The 16,958-nt window shown below is 42.3% G+C and overlaps 1 protein-coding gene across 1 annotated transcript in view; it reads right to left on the reverse strand.

Moving 5' to 3' along the window:
* Positions 1-5,653: 5,653 nt before the first annotated feature.
* NETO1 (neuropilin and tolloid like 1) overlaps positions 5,654-16,958 on the reverse strand; it is a 72,785-nt gene continuing 61,480 nt past the window's right edge. The window contains 3 exon segments of the mRNA XM_045187644.2: positions 5,654-6,002; positions 9,893-10,451; positions 12,651-12,764. Of these exon segments, the coding sequence (XP_045043579.1) occupies positions 5,933-6,002; positions 9,893-10,451; positions 12,651-12,764 (743 nt within the window). The 3' untranslated portion in view covers positions 5,654-5,932.

Here is a 16,958-nt window from a genome sequence, read left to right on the forward strand (position 1 = left end):
CACAGAAGTGAGATGGATACACATTCTTTTATCCCCCAGAGACAGAGACAGACTAAGAATAAGCAACACCTGTGGTGGAAGGCATGGTCATTAATCTTTATTTAGTGGATGCTGGTAGATGGGTCGGAGCCTCATAATGTTAATTGCCCTGAGCATTTAATAGCAGGTCGTATTTTCAAAGGACATCCTCCGCATTAATCTTTATGACAGCATCAGTGGCAGCAACTACCGTTTATATGCTTAGGTTTGTTCACTCTGCACACAAGAAGAAGCTGTTTCACTCCCACCAGACAGAGTTGAGTAGGCTACCACCTGGTCCAGAGGAACACCTTACGTTTGCCATGGAAAATCCCCAGCTTTTTAAATATATGCTTACCTGAACGTGATATGTTCGTGTTCTTTCACTGCATTTACAAAAATACATAATTTCACATAAACTCAATGGGCTCAACATTTGAGTGCACTAAACAAAAGCTAGCCGTCCATATTAACAAAAAAAGTGAAGTACACTCTCTAGAACACGAAAAATATAGTCAATTGCCAAAATCATGATCAGCGTATTAAATCCTTCACTTCGTCCCTAGACATCGGCAAGAGCGTCGTTACTATGGCTGTGTTTACGATTGTCAGGTCCTTTTGCACACGTGTGTGTGATCCACCTCGTGTCAAAGCCAACAGGGGTCATGCCTCTCCTCCCCCAAGCGCTGCCTGACCCAGAACAGCAGTCAGGGTAAAGCATTCACCTCATCCTTTCCACCGGCCCCTTCGCCCCCGTTACGCATTTCTCTGATCCTGTCTACCCTTTTCCCCTAGCGTCGACTGGGTAGACTTCAATGAATTACTGCAACACGTATCATTTTTTACGTTTCAAGTGTGTTCCACCCAAAGTCCACTCTTTCTCTTTGCTGCCTACCCTCACAACTGCACGCTTTGGATTAGGCCACGGGAGCAGCCCCCACCTGTGTCAGGTGGGCTGTGTTGGGAAGACGGAGTCTCTGCAGTGCTGTAAGAAGAAGGAATTGACTGCGGGAACCGGGGCTTGCGCAGCTGTGGGAGGAGGTGGGTAGTACAAGCCTGGAAGGCACAGCTGTAGAGGGGGAGCCGTCTGTAGGACCAATGACAGAAGCATGGTGGCCACACAGAAGCCACAGCCCCTGGGACGTGGTTAGCCGCCACACGTGGTCACTGGGATGGAGAACGGAGAGCTTGTAGAGGTGGCCAGGAAGCTGCTGCCTCTGCCCACCTCGACCTTGAGAAGAACGACTTCCAACTCCATGGTCCTCCCAAATCCTGCATGAATTCCTGTCGCTGACATGCTCCACCCAGAGCCGGAGAGGAAAGGAGCACCTGTAAAGTTGAAGCCCAGGCCTTACCGTTTATTAGCTACATGCTCTTGGGACTGTAATTTAACTCCTTCGGGCCTCATTGCCTCATCGGTAAAACAAAGCTAATGATAATGCCTCACGAGGTTGTGGTGATGGTTAATCAGGTACAAATCTGTACAGTACGGTGCTTAGCACGCTGTCTCCAAACACTGAACGCCCTACAGTGGTTGCTCGTATGTAGTACTTCAGTGCAGAGCTGTGGTTTTGCTGGCTCTCTCTCTTTTGAAATAAAGCCTGTTCTTTTTTTGTGTGTGTCTTCAGAAGTGGCCAAATTTTCTAAATTCACTAAAACAGAATATAGACATGTACGTATTCTAGGAAAGATCCATATTTTAGTAATGTCAAGAATATTTTTTGTATGAAATGAGTTTATCATATCAAGCTCTAGTTTCATCTGATTAAGACAGAAAAATGGATCTTCCCCCACTATTATATATATTGAATCAGAAACTGTAAGAAACCACAATTTAAACAGACCACTGGGTGGATCAGAATTACTCATTCCACCCCTCAGTGGCCTGCTCCTTTGAGATCAAAATTTGACACTGGTTGGCGTGAGAAAGATTAAAATTCTTTTTACTGGGTGATGAGATTTGAAGTCATGCCCTGTGAAAAACTGAAGTTTTAAAATGTTAACTCTTGAAGTCCTATGCCTGATTGGTTGGAGTTTAAGTTTTTAACCCTCCGAGGACAAGCTCTGGGATTGCTAACGGACAGGGGCAGGGTCTCTGGGCCCCTGGGGGGCATCGGCACCAAAGGGAGCATGTGTTTATTATAAACCTGTGTATTGTGACCGTGTCCAATTGAGTATCTCATCCTATAAAACTAATATTCCAGGAGTAACTTGGCCAAATATGTTCTCATATCGTGAAATTTCACTTGGCAAAGTTTCAGAAGCAAAGCAAAGAATTTCAGGGTAGAATTTAGAAACGCCCTTAGCAAAGTCATTCTTCTTGCCTCTCGCTCCCAATGTGCGTTTGCGCTGTGCTGATCGTGAAATGAACTTCGCACGGGACTCAGGGAAACAACTTATTCATCATGTATTAGAGTATAAAAATATCTGCCAGTGCGTGTGCTTTGATCTCAAATGCAGTAGGGCAGAGAGAAGGGGCTATAACATGTAATCTTACAAGCGAGGACACAGAACACTTTGGGGTGACGATGAGTGAGTGCCAACTTCTTTCGGTGAAACACAGTGGGCTGGGTGCTGAAGGGCCGTAGGGCACCTACTGAGGGTTGCTGGCTAACTCTGGGGCTAATCCGCTTGGGTTCAGAGCTGAGCTTCTTCCGTGTGGTGCAATCTTAGAAAAGGTACTAAAACTCGCTTCGGTTTTCTCCTGTGTACAAGGGAATTATAACATTAACCACCACCACCACCACAAGTCTTATCATTATTCACCAAAGAATTGCTACAATGGCTGAGAGAAGACTTACACGTAAAACACCCACCTGGGGCTGAGCATACAGCTCCTCGTATGCTGGCTAGTTAGTCAACCGCACTCTTAAGATGATAAACTATGGCAGCAAGAGCAGCAAGACAGGTATATCTCGATATCTAACAGTTCATCAGTTATGCTTTCAAATGACTTCTTTTCTGAATGTTTTTTTCTTTCCTGGTTCCGATCTCATTGACTTTAACCAGACACACTGCTGTCCAAGAATTCACTGAATGTGTAATTTTTAAGACACACTTTGCTAAGAGACACGAAAATATCCTCCTTTGAAAACAGTGTGAACTCCTTTGGATGGCGCACATTTACTGTTCTTCCAGCCACATTTACTGTTACTTCTCTCGTCTGCTCCTCGGCTCCTGCCAACTCCAGGGCATGGCCCTCCCGCTCCAGTCTCCCCAGGGGAAACCGTCCCTGATGCACCGTTCAACAGTGGTCTCCAGCCTTCAACACCTGCTTAGGAAGGACAGCCATACAACAAAACCTCTCTTGACCCCCTTGAGAATGTGTTTTTATTCCCACATTTATTCTACTAACTTCTGTACTAGAAAACATTATCTGTACTATATTCTCTTGACAGTTGACTATATTTTATCTTCTATACAAAATTAGAAGAAATTAATGAGCTTTTCGAGATGGAAAACTTAGCCAATGATTTTGGGCTTCATTCGCCTTACCTAGCCCTTCTGAGAGCCGTTCCTCTACAGGGCTCCACAATCCCGGTCCCCTCTAGACTGCCACCGTTTTGATCCCCAAAGCACTTAAAAAGAAGCCTCATGCACAGACTGTGCAGGCTCAGAAAGGTTGGCTATGTTAATGTTAAATGTAACTCATGAGAAAGTGAATGAAGAGTACACATTTTACAATGCAATACAATAAGAATGTTTTCTTTTAAATAATGCATACGTTACATCTTCTGGTCACCTTTATGTCTGTGTCTACATCTGTGACTATTAAAAGGAGGGCAAAGCAAATACTTTTCCACAGAGTGAGCCAACGTAAAATGTGCCTCAGAGTTGAGGCAGAGGGTGGGTGTCAAAACCAAGCAAGAGCATGTTGACTGCGATTATCATTCATGGACAGAAAGAAGTGGTTTAACTCTATGATCATGCAGCAGTGAGAACATTCTGGAAACCACCCCTAGTTACTGACAGGAGTCTGAAGAAGGTTGGGTCTATTATTCACACCTCTGAGGAATGAAAGGCAGATTCAGAGGATTTGCTTCTTTAATAGCACACCAGGTAGTACGGAACCAAAGCCTACAATGAAAAATCAGATGTTAGGAGTGTCGGACATCAGTCACCTGTGTTTATTTCCGTTACCCTGTTTGATTTATTTGAATAGTATTATTCAGTGAAAGAAACCCATAATGCAACTTCAGTTCATTGGTAAAATTAGTCAGGGTAGTTCTACATTAACAAAGAGCCTCAGATGTACTGAAAAACAACTTTAATAAAGCATACATCTCTGGCTATTTTGCCAATATATTTTGCTACTTTATTCAACCTTTCAGAGGGGCATGAGAAATAGCAATTAAATGGATAAGAGATTAATAATTAATTCAAGTCTTCTTTCATCTTTTCGACTATTTAACAATTTCTTGTCAGGGACTTCTGGGGCATGAGGCAGCCAGGACTGGGCACAGGGAGGGAGTGTCAGTAAACGTGACGTAGAAGTTCAGGGGCTGGCTTCAGCCAAGCTGCCCCAACCTGGCACCTACTTTTCAAATCATATACATTTAGGATTCAGATAATTTTAAAGATCTTGCAGATTAAACTTACCCCCCTGGAGTTGGATTCTGACAGAATATTTCTCACTGAAATATAAAGCTTCATAATAAGATAAAATGCTCATTTATTTTATTACCAAAACATCAATGAATTATTTGCCATTACTTCAATAAAGATAACAGAAACCAGTATCATATTTTGCAATTTATTTTGATATCCTCAGGTCAAGAAAAAATCCATTCATGGAATTTTTTTAAAAAGCTATCCAATTTGAGGAAAACCCAAATTCCTAAGGGAAAAAACTGTAGGAAAATTTGACGCAATAGCTTAAGTGAATATTTAGGTAATCTCAAAGACCTAATTTTATTAAACAGCAAGAAAGACAGTTTGCAGAGTCAGACCCACTGATATAACTTTAGTAGAAAAAAAATGTGAAACAGAAAAGCCGGCATCTACACAACAGGGATCCTTCTTTAAAACTCCAAGGCCATTGACCTCCAATTAGGTTCGTAGCCACATTTTGATCATCCAATCAAAGGGAAGTTAATTATGGCAAATCAAACATTACACGTCTATTTTGCAATGTGATGCATAAAACAGCGTGTGTATAAAATGAGGTACAGAAAAATCGTATTTCCGAGTCAGCACACCCATTTGAATTAGCAACTAAAAAGCATTTGGACAGAAGTAGAGAGCTCACTTCAGGGCCTCACAGGTATTTCACATGATGCTATACCTCCCAAGTTTTGAAAGTAACTCAAACGTAGAGAGATAAAGTGAAAGCGGCTATTTTCAAATTAACTAACACAGGGTGTAATTACATTATTTAAAACATGGAATTAATAACGCACTTGCGTAAGTGCTATCGGAAACCACTTTATCAAAAATATAATTATTTCTTAAAAGAATGTGATTTGAAACAGATGGAAACATCTCCAAAGGCTTGAAAGATCTCCTCCCTTACCTACCTGCGTCCACCCAACCGAATGTAAATCAGAGGCTCCCATGCAGGTGGTGTGGTCTCAGAGAGTCAGTAAGCAGCAGTCTTTAATACATGGGTCGATTTCAGTACTGGCTTTCAGAGAGCCTCCTATCAGAACCACCCCCCACCGCCCCCCTCCCAAGATCCAGCCTCTAGAGCCACGCCAGGACAGCAGACCCCCTCCAGGACCCTGCCTCAGCATCGCCCGACTGTCCTTCCTGATTAGTCAACGCTCAAGGGAGATAGTTTTGAGTCATTGCTAACGGGGCCTGTTCATTGTTTGAAGTAGCTTTGTATTCCCAAGGGTTTGTTGTATGTTCATTGTGTGCAAGCGCTCCATCTTTGTCATTCTAGGTAGTGTAGCAGGGTGTTCGTTTGTTTGTTTCAGGTCTCCATTGGTGGCTTTCTGGTGGGAGACATCTTTCCAGCGTTAAACCAGCAAAGCAGAAGAAGCCTGTGCATTTGGGAAGACCCGGAGAAGCCAGTGAGTGTGAGGGTCCACCTAATCCGTTCTCCTGCCTTTTTGCTGTTATCAAGGGTCTTGGCACATGCATCATACTTTCCTGGGATTACTCATCCCAAGTGTAAAGGGCCCTATGAAAATTTCTAAATAAAGCAATAGAAAATATGGCTAATCACTTCCGAAAATAATCTCTGCAGGCATTCACTTTGAATTAAAGGGCATAAAAGTAGTCATGATAATAAACAAATCATTCAAGTTGATTAAAAAGCCTAAATTTTAACATAAGCAATGCATATAAAAATATGTAGCAAAATTAAAAATTTCTTTATTATTATGTTTAATTTTTTTCTACTTACCAGCTTATCAAATTCATAAGAGTGACTATTTCCAAAGATTGAGGCTTTTTCAATATGGACTATTCAGAACTGTTATGATAATATTTAAATTTTTCTGTCACTAAAATTTTCTTTTCTTTTCCATTATTTGTTTTTGTGACGTACATTAAATTGAATTCCTAACAGGGGCGTATGCAAATGACTCGTCTAGTGGGTGTTCAGTCTGCTCCAGGTACGAGGTCTCTCCTACGACAGAACAGACTGCTTTGGTGTTTGAAGGACAGAATTCTGTAGAACTCAGGAGTTTTGGAAATGTTTGTAAGCAGATTTAGAGTAATTCTGGTTTTCAGAATTTACTTTCTAAGGATACATATTCAATATTTCAAAAGTACCCAATCACTAATTCAAACCTGATAGAGTGTGTATATAACTCCACAGCAATTGCATATATTACATGGTTTTATTTTATTTATACTTAAACAGTTCTTATCATATGTGTGCCTTAGTATAAAAACAACTCAGAATGGTATAATTCGGGTCATAAAGTGGCCTGAAGGTTTTTAAAGCATTTGAAAAAGACTTTCCTATTCTAAAACGAACCTAACCTGTCAAATGTCGGAGACACAGGCCTCCATGCTAGCGGGCGTCCTGCAGCCTAAGATGTGGAAAGAGTTGATATAAAGTGGGTACGTCAGTTTTTTATCACTCTAATAAAAGAAAACATTTCTCGTAACTCAAGTTAGGAAATTATTATACATTTTTATATATCTTCTTTATATAAAAAGTGACAAGTAGCAAGCAGACGGCACAAAGAAATGGAAGAAACAGCAGAATCGGGGGATGCATGCTTTTTACAATGTGCCCACGAGAAAGGGTGACGTTCCAACTGACATCCAGAGCTGACATGCAGGGTATGTTCTGTAACCGTCGATTCGGTCGTATTGTGACGTGTGCAGTCCAAACACATCATTACCGAAGGGAGCACATGGTAAAATGCCCGGTTTCAAAAACTATTTCTGAAACTGGGTATTTTCCTTTGATATTAAAAAAAAAGGAAATTGGGGGTACCAAAAAAAGACAAAAAATGAGATTTTTCTTATTGCCATCTAGTAAGTTTACTCGTGACTTTTGGCTGCATTGAATCGTAACACAACAGATGTTCTAGTCAGTCCAGAAAACCTCTGGCTGGCGTGGCCACGGTCCACAGTTCCACTTTTCCTCGTCGTGTGTTCAAAATCCCGCAGGAACGCGCTATGCTCAAGCAGTCTATACAATAAAAACAACGCACATGTAACACAGAGTTCACGCCCAGTCCTGTTTGTTCACACATCACACAAGGTACAATCATGTAACAGAGACGTGGGGCAACACAGAAATGAGTGAGGGGGAGAGAAAGCTGGGGTAGTCTGAGTCAGCAACTAATTTCTTCTTCAAGTTTCCAGTAAATCTCAACATGTATTTAAATACTAAGGAGCACTTGGTGGCCAGCAACCAAATTACGAAATGAACACGTCACTGTGCAGCGGGATGGCTTGCCGAAGTGATAACAAATGTCTGGGATTCTCAAGTTTGGGTAAAGGCAGTGGAATGGATTTAGAAATACGTCCACTTTTCACAATTCACTATAGAATTTCCTTTGCACAGTCCCCATGTTTGTATAAATAGTTCTTCTCTGAAAATGAAACACAGTTAAAACATTTTCTCCCAATGGAAAATGCACACACATACACCAACTTATCAAGGTAATCTAGAGCGTGGAAATGTGTTCACCTAATTCAAAAATAGTTGGTAGGTCTGAAGAGCTCCTAAGAGATTAGCTATCAGTTTCACTGGAGACAAATGAGTCTAATATAGATGCAGACTATGAAGTGCCGAAAGCAAAGCACTGTGGTCCCGACGACACATCAGATGCACACAGAGACACTGATGCTGACGAAACGTATCACATCGTCGAGCATTCAACATGACATGCTGCAATGAATTTTGGTGAAATAAGCTATATATTCATGCAAACCCACAAGTGCACAAATTGTGTAAGTACCACGAAGTTTTTCGTGTACGAGTTTGGAGTAAAATATAGCCAAATTAAATCAATAAAATTGTTATCAATTTTATAGATTGATTTTGGTTATATTGAGGCCATACTGAATGTTTAAATCATGAAAACCTTGGGTTTCTTCTGGCATTCCTCAGATGAGGTCACTAATTTTTGTATCATAACCACAGAACATGTAATTACGTATCTTAATTGAGCATCCTTTTCACTAGCATTGCAGCACAATGCTTGATGGTGAGAATATTAATACTTATTTTAAAGGTACATGTACCAGACACCATCCTTCCATCAGCATTGAACCCACTCTATTTCTATGAAAGAAATAATGAATAAATAGCCCATTCCCTGAAGCACTACAACACAGCTGCGACAAAACAGCAGACGACAACAGAGTTACAAGGAAGTGGGAGAAGGAGCCAAGGGCGTTTGCTTACCTTGAGCTTTCTTTCTAGACCCTAGTTGTGTTGTATTCAGATTCATGTTTGCTTAGAGACCCAATGAGGCAGAACCTGGAACGTTATGTCTATTTCATTCAACAAAGCACTATTTGCACAGAAAATAAATATGCACACCAATATTTACTTAAAGGCATTCCTGAAATTTCATAACACTATGGAAGTAGGTCTTGGCCATCAGCATGCAAAAATATTAAGTCAACTAAAATAGTTAAGGTTTTGAAAATGTACGGTGAATTGAGGAAGTATGTACATTTATAAAACACACCAAACGCTAGTAAACATGCAAAACAAAACATATGTAGATGGGATTTGGGGATTTATAATAATTTTTCCCTAAATTTAGATTTTCTTTCCCCCAAAGCTTTATTAATTTTAGGGCTAATGATACAATGCAGATCATACTGTCTTTAGAGTAAAAGGAAAATCAAATGTTTCTACTAATTTTTGCTACATTTAAATATAAATATTAGAGTATTTTAGCATACCATGCTATCCTATACAATTTGTAATATAAGTATTATGTAATGTGTGGAAAAAAGTATTTTCCTTTTCATACCCAAAATATAATACATTGTATTGCAAAATATGCTATTTCTACATTAAAATTATTCAACAAGATGGGCTAACCATCTTGATAAGGCAATTATTTCCAAATATCATTTCATATACTTAAAAATATAAATATCAATCGGGACAACATTAGTGACCACATGGAAGCAAATTAGCAATGTAAGTGTGTAATACACATCACAACCTAATGATTGTAGAAATGAATATCATATATGTGTAGAGATAAATAAAGTATCTTTGGTCTGCGTGTTCTCACACATATATTCATGAACAGATGTGGGGTTTGGGGGGTTATGGCTGGTGGTGAAAAGCAAAAAAAAAAAAAGAGGAAGAAGTAGAGACACTGGTTTAAACCACTAATCAAAAGAGAAACTGAAAAATGAAGACAAACAGCCAACTCAATATTCTGGCAGCTTTCAGTCCTCGGGTTCTAGCTGTCACCAAGAAATCTAGGATACTGACCGCTGGACGGCGTTCTCGCGGCGGGCCAGCCTGTGGCTCGTGGTGGGCACCTCCTCGATCTCGTCGATGTCGCAGGCGTCGGCGGCGTCCTGGGAGTAGCTGTGTTTCATGACCAGGATGTTCCTCCTGCTGGCGGGCGGGGCCAGGGGCTTGGCGGGCGGGGCGGGCAGCTCGGTCAGGACAGCTGCGTCTCTTGTGCTGAGGTTGCTGCGGCTGCCTTTGGCGCTGGACAGCTGGGATCCACAGTGGTGGTCGTGGACGCACTTGGAAGAGGACCTCCGCAGTTTGTGGTAGTTGTCGAAGTCGTCGGCCACGTCGGCAAAGTCTGCCGTGGCCCCTGCCCCTCTGAGAGTGCACAGCTCGTAATGAGGGGACTCAAACACCTCCTGGAAAACTGTCTGGTCAAAGTCTGACTTCCTGTGCACATATTTTTTACGAGGCTGTTTGATCTGCACAATGACAGAAATGATAATGAGGATGATGACAATGCAGGAAGTCACGCCAATGACAGTCCCACTGGTGTTGGTCAGCTGGTCCAGCAGGCTGGCTTTCCTCTTTTCTATGGGGCGGGGAGAGGGAAAACAACACAGAAAACAAGACACACCCACCACGCATTAATATGGGAGTCAATGCGGCACCGAGACCTTTAAGATGAAATAGGCTGAGCACGGAAGTTTTAAAACTGAAAAGTATTTAAAGGGCCCTGGCCGGGTGGCTCAGTTGGTTGGAGCGTGGTCCCCATACACCAAGGGTGAGGGTTCAATCTCCCGTCAGGGCACATACAAGAATCAACCAACGGATGCACAGATCAGTGGAACAGCAAATTGATGTTTCCCTTTCACTCTCTCTCCTTAAAATTAATAAATAATAAAGAAAACATAAACTTTCACAAGGACCCTGTGTTCCAGCCTGAGAGGCAGCTCTCCCATTGCCCAACTTCCCCGCTTTAAATATAAATGTATGTTCGGAGAAGGTCTTGTCAGACTTTCTGGGTGATGTCAGAGAATCATTTCTTAATTTTAAAGACAGTATTTTTTTTTCCTCAAAGGTATGAGAAAACCTCCAGACTCAACCACCGGACCCGTGGCTGCACCCGTAGTTTTGTGAGTATATTTCTGACGTGGACAACTGAAGTCAAAGTAATAACAATAATCTGAACCCAAAAGGTAATTGAACTTCAAGACAGATGCTTCTGGAATGGTGGCATGAAGGCGTCTGCGGGCCATTTCCCCAGTGAAACAACCCTACCCGGTAAAAATCATGTTTAAAAACCCCAGCAATGTTGATTATGTTCCAGTTAAAGGTGAGATCATATGGTATTTGTCCCTCACCACCTGGCTTATTTCACTTAGCATAATGCTCTCCAGTTCCATCCATGCCATTGCAAAGGGTATAAGCTCCTTCTTTCTCTCTGCTGCGTACAATTCCATTGTGTAAATGTACCATGATTTTTTGATCCACTCATTTGCTGCTGGAACATAATCAACAGAAGAAAAAAGCAAATGAAATATAACCAAAGACATTGAAATTAAGAACATTGTAACAATAGCCAGAGGGGAGTGGGGAGGGGATAGTGGGGAGAGGGGTCTATAGGAGCTACTATAAAGGACACAAGGACAAAATCAAGGGGGAGGGTAGAAGTGGGGGAGGGAGGTGGGACTGGCTGGGGTGGGGTGGAGGGATGGGGAGAAAATGCAGACAATTGTAACTGAATAAAAATAAATTAATTAATTAAAATGCAAAAATAAATAAATAAATAAAATTTAAAAAAAAAACCCCAGCAATGTGAAGCCTGAGCAATTGTCCTAATGGCCAGCAGAACATGGAGGCAGGCTTCTTCAGAAATGCCTCTCAGTTCCCTCGGTCAGTGAGAGTCTGGGGCTCCTATAGCCACCCCCCACCCTGAACAAAGCTCTCCTGCTCCCAGACCAGAGCAACAGCACCTCCCCCGGACATGCTGGCCGCCAGCACGGCCAGCACAGCTCCCCCTACCTGCGTGAGGATGCTGCACCCAAGCAGGGCCACCTAGAGCGTGGAGGCTCAGCTCCAGGTGCAGAGGGTGGAGAAGGCAGGGGCCTAGCTCCCTCACTGCCAGAGGCAGGGGCAGAGGGCTGAGGGCCAGCTGGGGAGGCCAGCTGAGAAGCCCAGGTGTTACCACCCCTGCCCAGGGCCTGTTCCTAAACAGGACAGATGGTCACCAGCCCTGCCCCAACATGGGACCAGAGTGGGGTGGTGCTGGAGCTCATGGAAATCTCAAAGGCAAGGGAAATGGCCTGAATCTTCACACAACAGTTGGGCAACCATCCACTCCAAAGTGGTTTCTCGGACGAGAAACTGGTCATCGCCACCTCCCACCTTCCAGAAGTGGATGCGGGCTCTGCCTTTCTCACTGACCGCCCAAACCTGGCCGCGGTGGGCTGGCTCTGGCTCCTACCTGTTTCGGTAAATGAGACCACACTTGGAGCACAGAAGTACAGCCTGCCTGTCCTGTCCCTTTGCAAACTGGGCCATGCTGAATCTGAACAAAAGGGAACTTGTGAGGGCTCCCGAGGGTCCCCTGGGCCTTCATGCACGAGAACGTTCTGGCCACAGCACCCGAAACGGCATAGAACACAACTTCCCAATCGACTATGAAGCACCCACAGTTCGTAAAAGCCATGCTACTCTCTGAGACTGTCTGAGACATATAACATTGGCGGGAGCGTCCCGGCCACCTCCGGGCAGGGGGACCGTGCACAGGTCAAGGACACGTCTTTACCTTTGCAGTGGTTTTCGTCCCAAGGATACACACAGTTCTGGAGGCCGTTGCACACCAGGGTGCTGTTGATGCACATGTTACTGTGGCAGAAGAAGGTGCCGCCTTCGCAGGGGGCTGGAAGCAAGGAGAGGGAGACGCAGAGGCTATAACTGGCACTCAGTATAAATCGCTCGCCCGCACACCTGCGAGCAAAAGATCGCCGTGATCGTTTGCCGGCAGCTCAAGACACACGGCCTGACCTTCCGTTCCCAGAGGTGTCGTCCGGGGGGAAATTACGTCTTGTGCGATGAGCAGAGATGGCGTTTCCCTGGAGCTGCTCAGCTGATAAAATGGGGGTGGGAATGTCCATTGTGAAAATGAAGTCCATTGGCATCCGGTTCCTTGTTTCTCTTTTTTTGTACCTCGGCGCACTCACTTAGCAAAACTGAAGTGCCCGCCTCATACATAACACTATGCTTCACATTTTATCTGTGTGAACTTAGCTGCCCTGAGCAAAAGGACATAACTGAAATATTGAAATAATTTTGAAAAGATCTGTTTAAAAATACCAACAAAAAAAGTTATGTCTTAGACCAAACCCTATAACACTATTTAAGCATATGAAAAAACAAAGAGGCTTATGGGAATTCAGAGCAGGAGAAAATTTATCCTGATCAACCTAAGAAAAAGGTGTATTATCCCCGTCAACTCTCCACATATATCCATAGAGACGCAGACAGAGAGAGGGACAGAGACGTATGTGAATTTCACACACACTTTGGTCCGCGGTTCCCAGCTTACAAGGTACAGTTAGGGTTCTGGAGTAACTCCAAGAAGATGCACATAAATATGAGAAACTTGGCTACAAACACATGATGAATGGTGAAGGGCTTCATATAGGACAGAAAACGTTAGACCCTATACCAAAACTAGGAGAAATGCATTCCTTTCATTGCCAGGGCAGCAGGAGACTTAGAAAAACCTGCTTTTAGGGCAGAACCACATTGGGGATTCCACGGCAGAGACAGCACTTTGAAGCTGACTTTGGTTTTGACCTTTGTGATCACCCCGCATGTCTGCTACAATGTAATCTTAGGGCTTATCGTTTTTAATAATAGCTCTGTGACTCGGCATTCTTGAAATACTAGATACAACACGTAACTTACAGGGGTCAATCAATCAGCAAAGCTTTATTAACGATCAGTATTATCCAAACGCTGCAGTCACGTTATAGTGAATGTTTCACCTTCAAAACTACATATTGCAGATATTTTAGAAAGTTACCATTTTTAACTGACGTTTCAATAAATACTGTAAATGTATGTTCCTTATGATTTGTTAACATTTCCTTTTCTCTAGCTTACTTTATCGTAAGAATAGAGTATACAATACCTACAGCATGAAAAGGTGTGTTAATCACTGTTCATGTTTTCAGTGAGGCTCCCGGCCAAGGGCAATTAAGTCTGGGGGAGTCAAACCTGCGGGCAGGGTGGTTAACACACACCCCACATTGTATTTACTATATAAATCAAAATTAGCAGGAAAAGTCCTTGCATAATGCAAATTAGTATATTTTAACACTCTTAGAGGAATTCTTGAAAGAGAAATAAAACCCAAACACTCAAGTCTTGAAAATCAAACAGTAAAGCAAAGATTTGGCCAACTCTAGCAAAGTGAACCGAGGCCCTCCCTGCCCCCTACCCCTTCCCAGAAGAACGAAGTTTCTTCTTCCTCTCTACCTCATTTGACTTTAGGTCCCTGGTTAAAGAGTAAAAAAAGACGTAACAGTCATTTTGAAAAAGAAAAAAAGGATAAAGAGTAGAAAATGTTCAACCGTCATTTGGAAAAGTTGGCTGCTTAACATTTCATTGGGCTAGTGGATTGTTAGCCTTTTACGATGTAAAATTTAATGACCCAGGATATCATTGCCCAAATCTGCTTGTTCCTAAGAAACCGCATTTGAGTTTCTGTGGTCAGCTGTGCTGACTATTGCAGAACTGATGTGGTCTGGTTTGTGGGTAACGACGGCTGTCAAAATGTGCACAACCAGTTTCCTGCAAATTGATTGGATTGGCTGCAAAACGCTTAGTAGAAAGATGTCCAAGACACATGGACTAATAAATTGGAGTCACTTGGATAGTGCAGCCATCTGCCAAGTAAAGACCACCGTTAAAAGAGCAGAAATCCTCATTGACCTCCCAGAATGAGTTAGAAAAATTATTATAATTGCTATTAAGTAGAATAGGTTGGTTTATAAACATTAATATATAAAAATGACTTTCCGTCCTATAATGGAGCAAAATACCATAGTATGTTGGTTAGGGTACTGAGATTTGAATCCCAAAATTCTCCAAATGTGATTTCGTTCCAGATTCTGCTGTTTTGTAGTTGTGACAATGCCCGAGATCTTCTCGGAAACTAAGCCGCAGCCTCGTGTCTTTGCTCTCTCACTGCTGCTGGAAAGCGTGCATTCTACCATTTTGCTGAGGACAAATTCGACTTAGAAATTCAGGACACGGAGGTCAAAAGCAATTGTCTCTTTAAAATCAGCCCCCTTATTTCCTAAGGTTACCTGGCAGACACTCAAAGTTAAGGTTTACTTGCAATAAAGTGGCAGCACAGGTTTACTAGTAATACAAAGGGAGCAAACCTCAAAATTCAGAGTGACACACTCCAGCAGTTTCCACGATCATTGTTTTCCCTAGGGTCTGTTTTTCTTTTTAATCCTCACATATTCCCATTCTGACCACGAGGTGGCAGCATGCACCATGTTTTGGGGAAATAGTGCTTCAATCCATCAGGATGATTAAATCATAAGTTCATATAAACAATGTTCATATCTCTATACTCCTGATTCTTAAGAACTAAAAACTTTAGCAGGAGATAACCAAAAGAATTTTAAACACATATGAATTAGGTAAGGGAGCACGAGAGAAAGAAAGGCAGCCACAGCACTCAACACAAAGAAGTTTTATTTAAAACTCTGGTGAAGAATTGTACAACCTATACGCTATAATGTTAGAGGTTTAATCACGATGTCTCATTACTTTTCAGCATTGTGTCACGTGGTTCTAGGTGATCTGATTGTGTAGGGACAGTAAAAGACTTTTGATTTATAATTGTCATTTTAATGCTAAAGGCGCTAATGCTTATTCTATTAGTCATTTTTCCTCTCTCCATTTCATTTTAAATCCAGAAATCCATTAAATTCTACTCAGAAAACATTAAAACAAAATGGAAATAAAAATGGCAGATTTATCTCTGAGATATTGATTGTTGAAATTCTTGCGCTTTGTGGTTAATAAAACTGTCATTGGTAGATTAGCTCAGAGCCAAAGAACAGAGCCTTCACCAGGAAAATCTGGAACTAGAAGTGACGCGTGAGCCTGTTTTCCTTTAAAAATCGTTACATTATCTAAACACCAGCTGAAGCCCCCAGCCCATCCTGAATCTCCTCTCCATACACTTTCTCTTTGCCTCTTGCTTCCCTCAAAACCTTCTCTCTTAACCTCTTCAGTTCAGACTGTGACACGCTCACGCTTGTCTGTGCTGGCCTGTGTGTGCACAACCTTTCACACAATCCACACTCACATGTGTGTGTAAATGCACACACAACTCACACATACTCACAAATGCATGTGCAACACACACAAGGCTCTTACACACTCACGCATGCATGCATGTGTGAACACACATAAGACACACACGTGTGTGCATGTATAAATGCATACAGGCCCACGCTTATACACACACTCACATACATTTGTGTGTGTGAATGCACATGGGCTTGCACTCATCTACACACTCACATGCATGTGTAAATGCACACACACACATTTGTTGGATCTCCTACATCTGCTCATCTTCATTCCTCATTCCCAATCTTAAATTAGAACGCAATCGGTCAGAGAAGCGTGGGGAGAGCAGCCCTGGGGAAGGTTCCCAAGTCCGTGCTTCCTTTCTTGACTTCGACCTCTATCAGCTTTAGAGACTTCGACTCATTTAAACTTTGTGATACTCACGGCACTCCCGCGTCCTTCACTCTCTTTGCCTAAGAGACGGGCCGAAAGCAAAGCTTAAGATTATTGTGAGTGTGCATAGTTTGCTGCTAAGCATCCTTTTTAGTAGCAGTATTCTAACTACTGAAATAGAAGATGTGAAAACCTCATATTTAGCCATCAGAAATAACCCAAAATAAATGTTTTGCTTTGTTCTTCCCAAAAATAAATGGAAAAATTTCCCCTGCCCTCTACTTGAAACTCAAAATGGCCCCTGGGCTATGTAATAAGAAGAAATGACATTTTATTTGAAAAACGATGACCAGATTTG

The sequence above is a fragment of the Desmodus rotundus genome, chromosome 10 (assembly GCF_022682495.2).
Source record: "Desmodus rotundus isolate HL8 chromosome 10, HLdesRot8A.1, whole genome shotgun sequence".
NCBI lineage: Eukaryota > Metazoa > Chordata > Mammalia > Chiroptera > Phyllostomidae > Desmodus > Desmodus rotundus.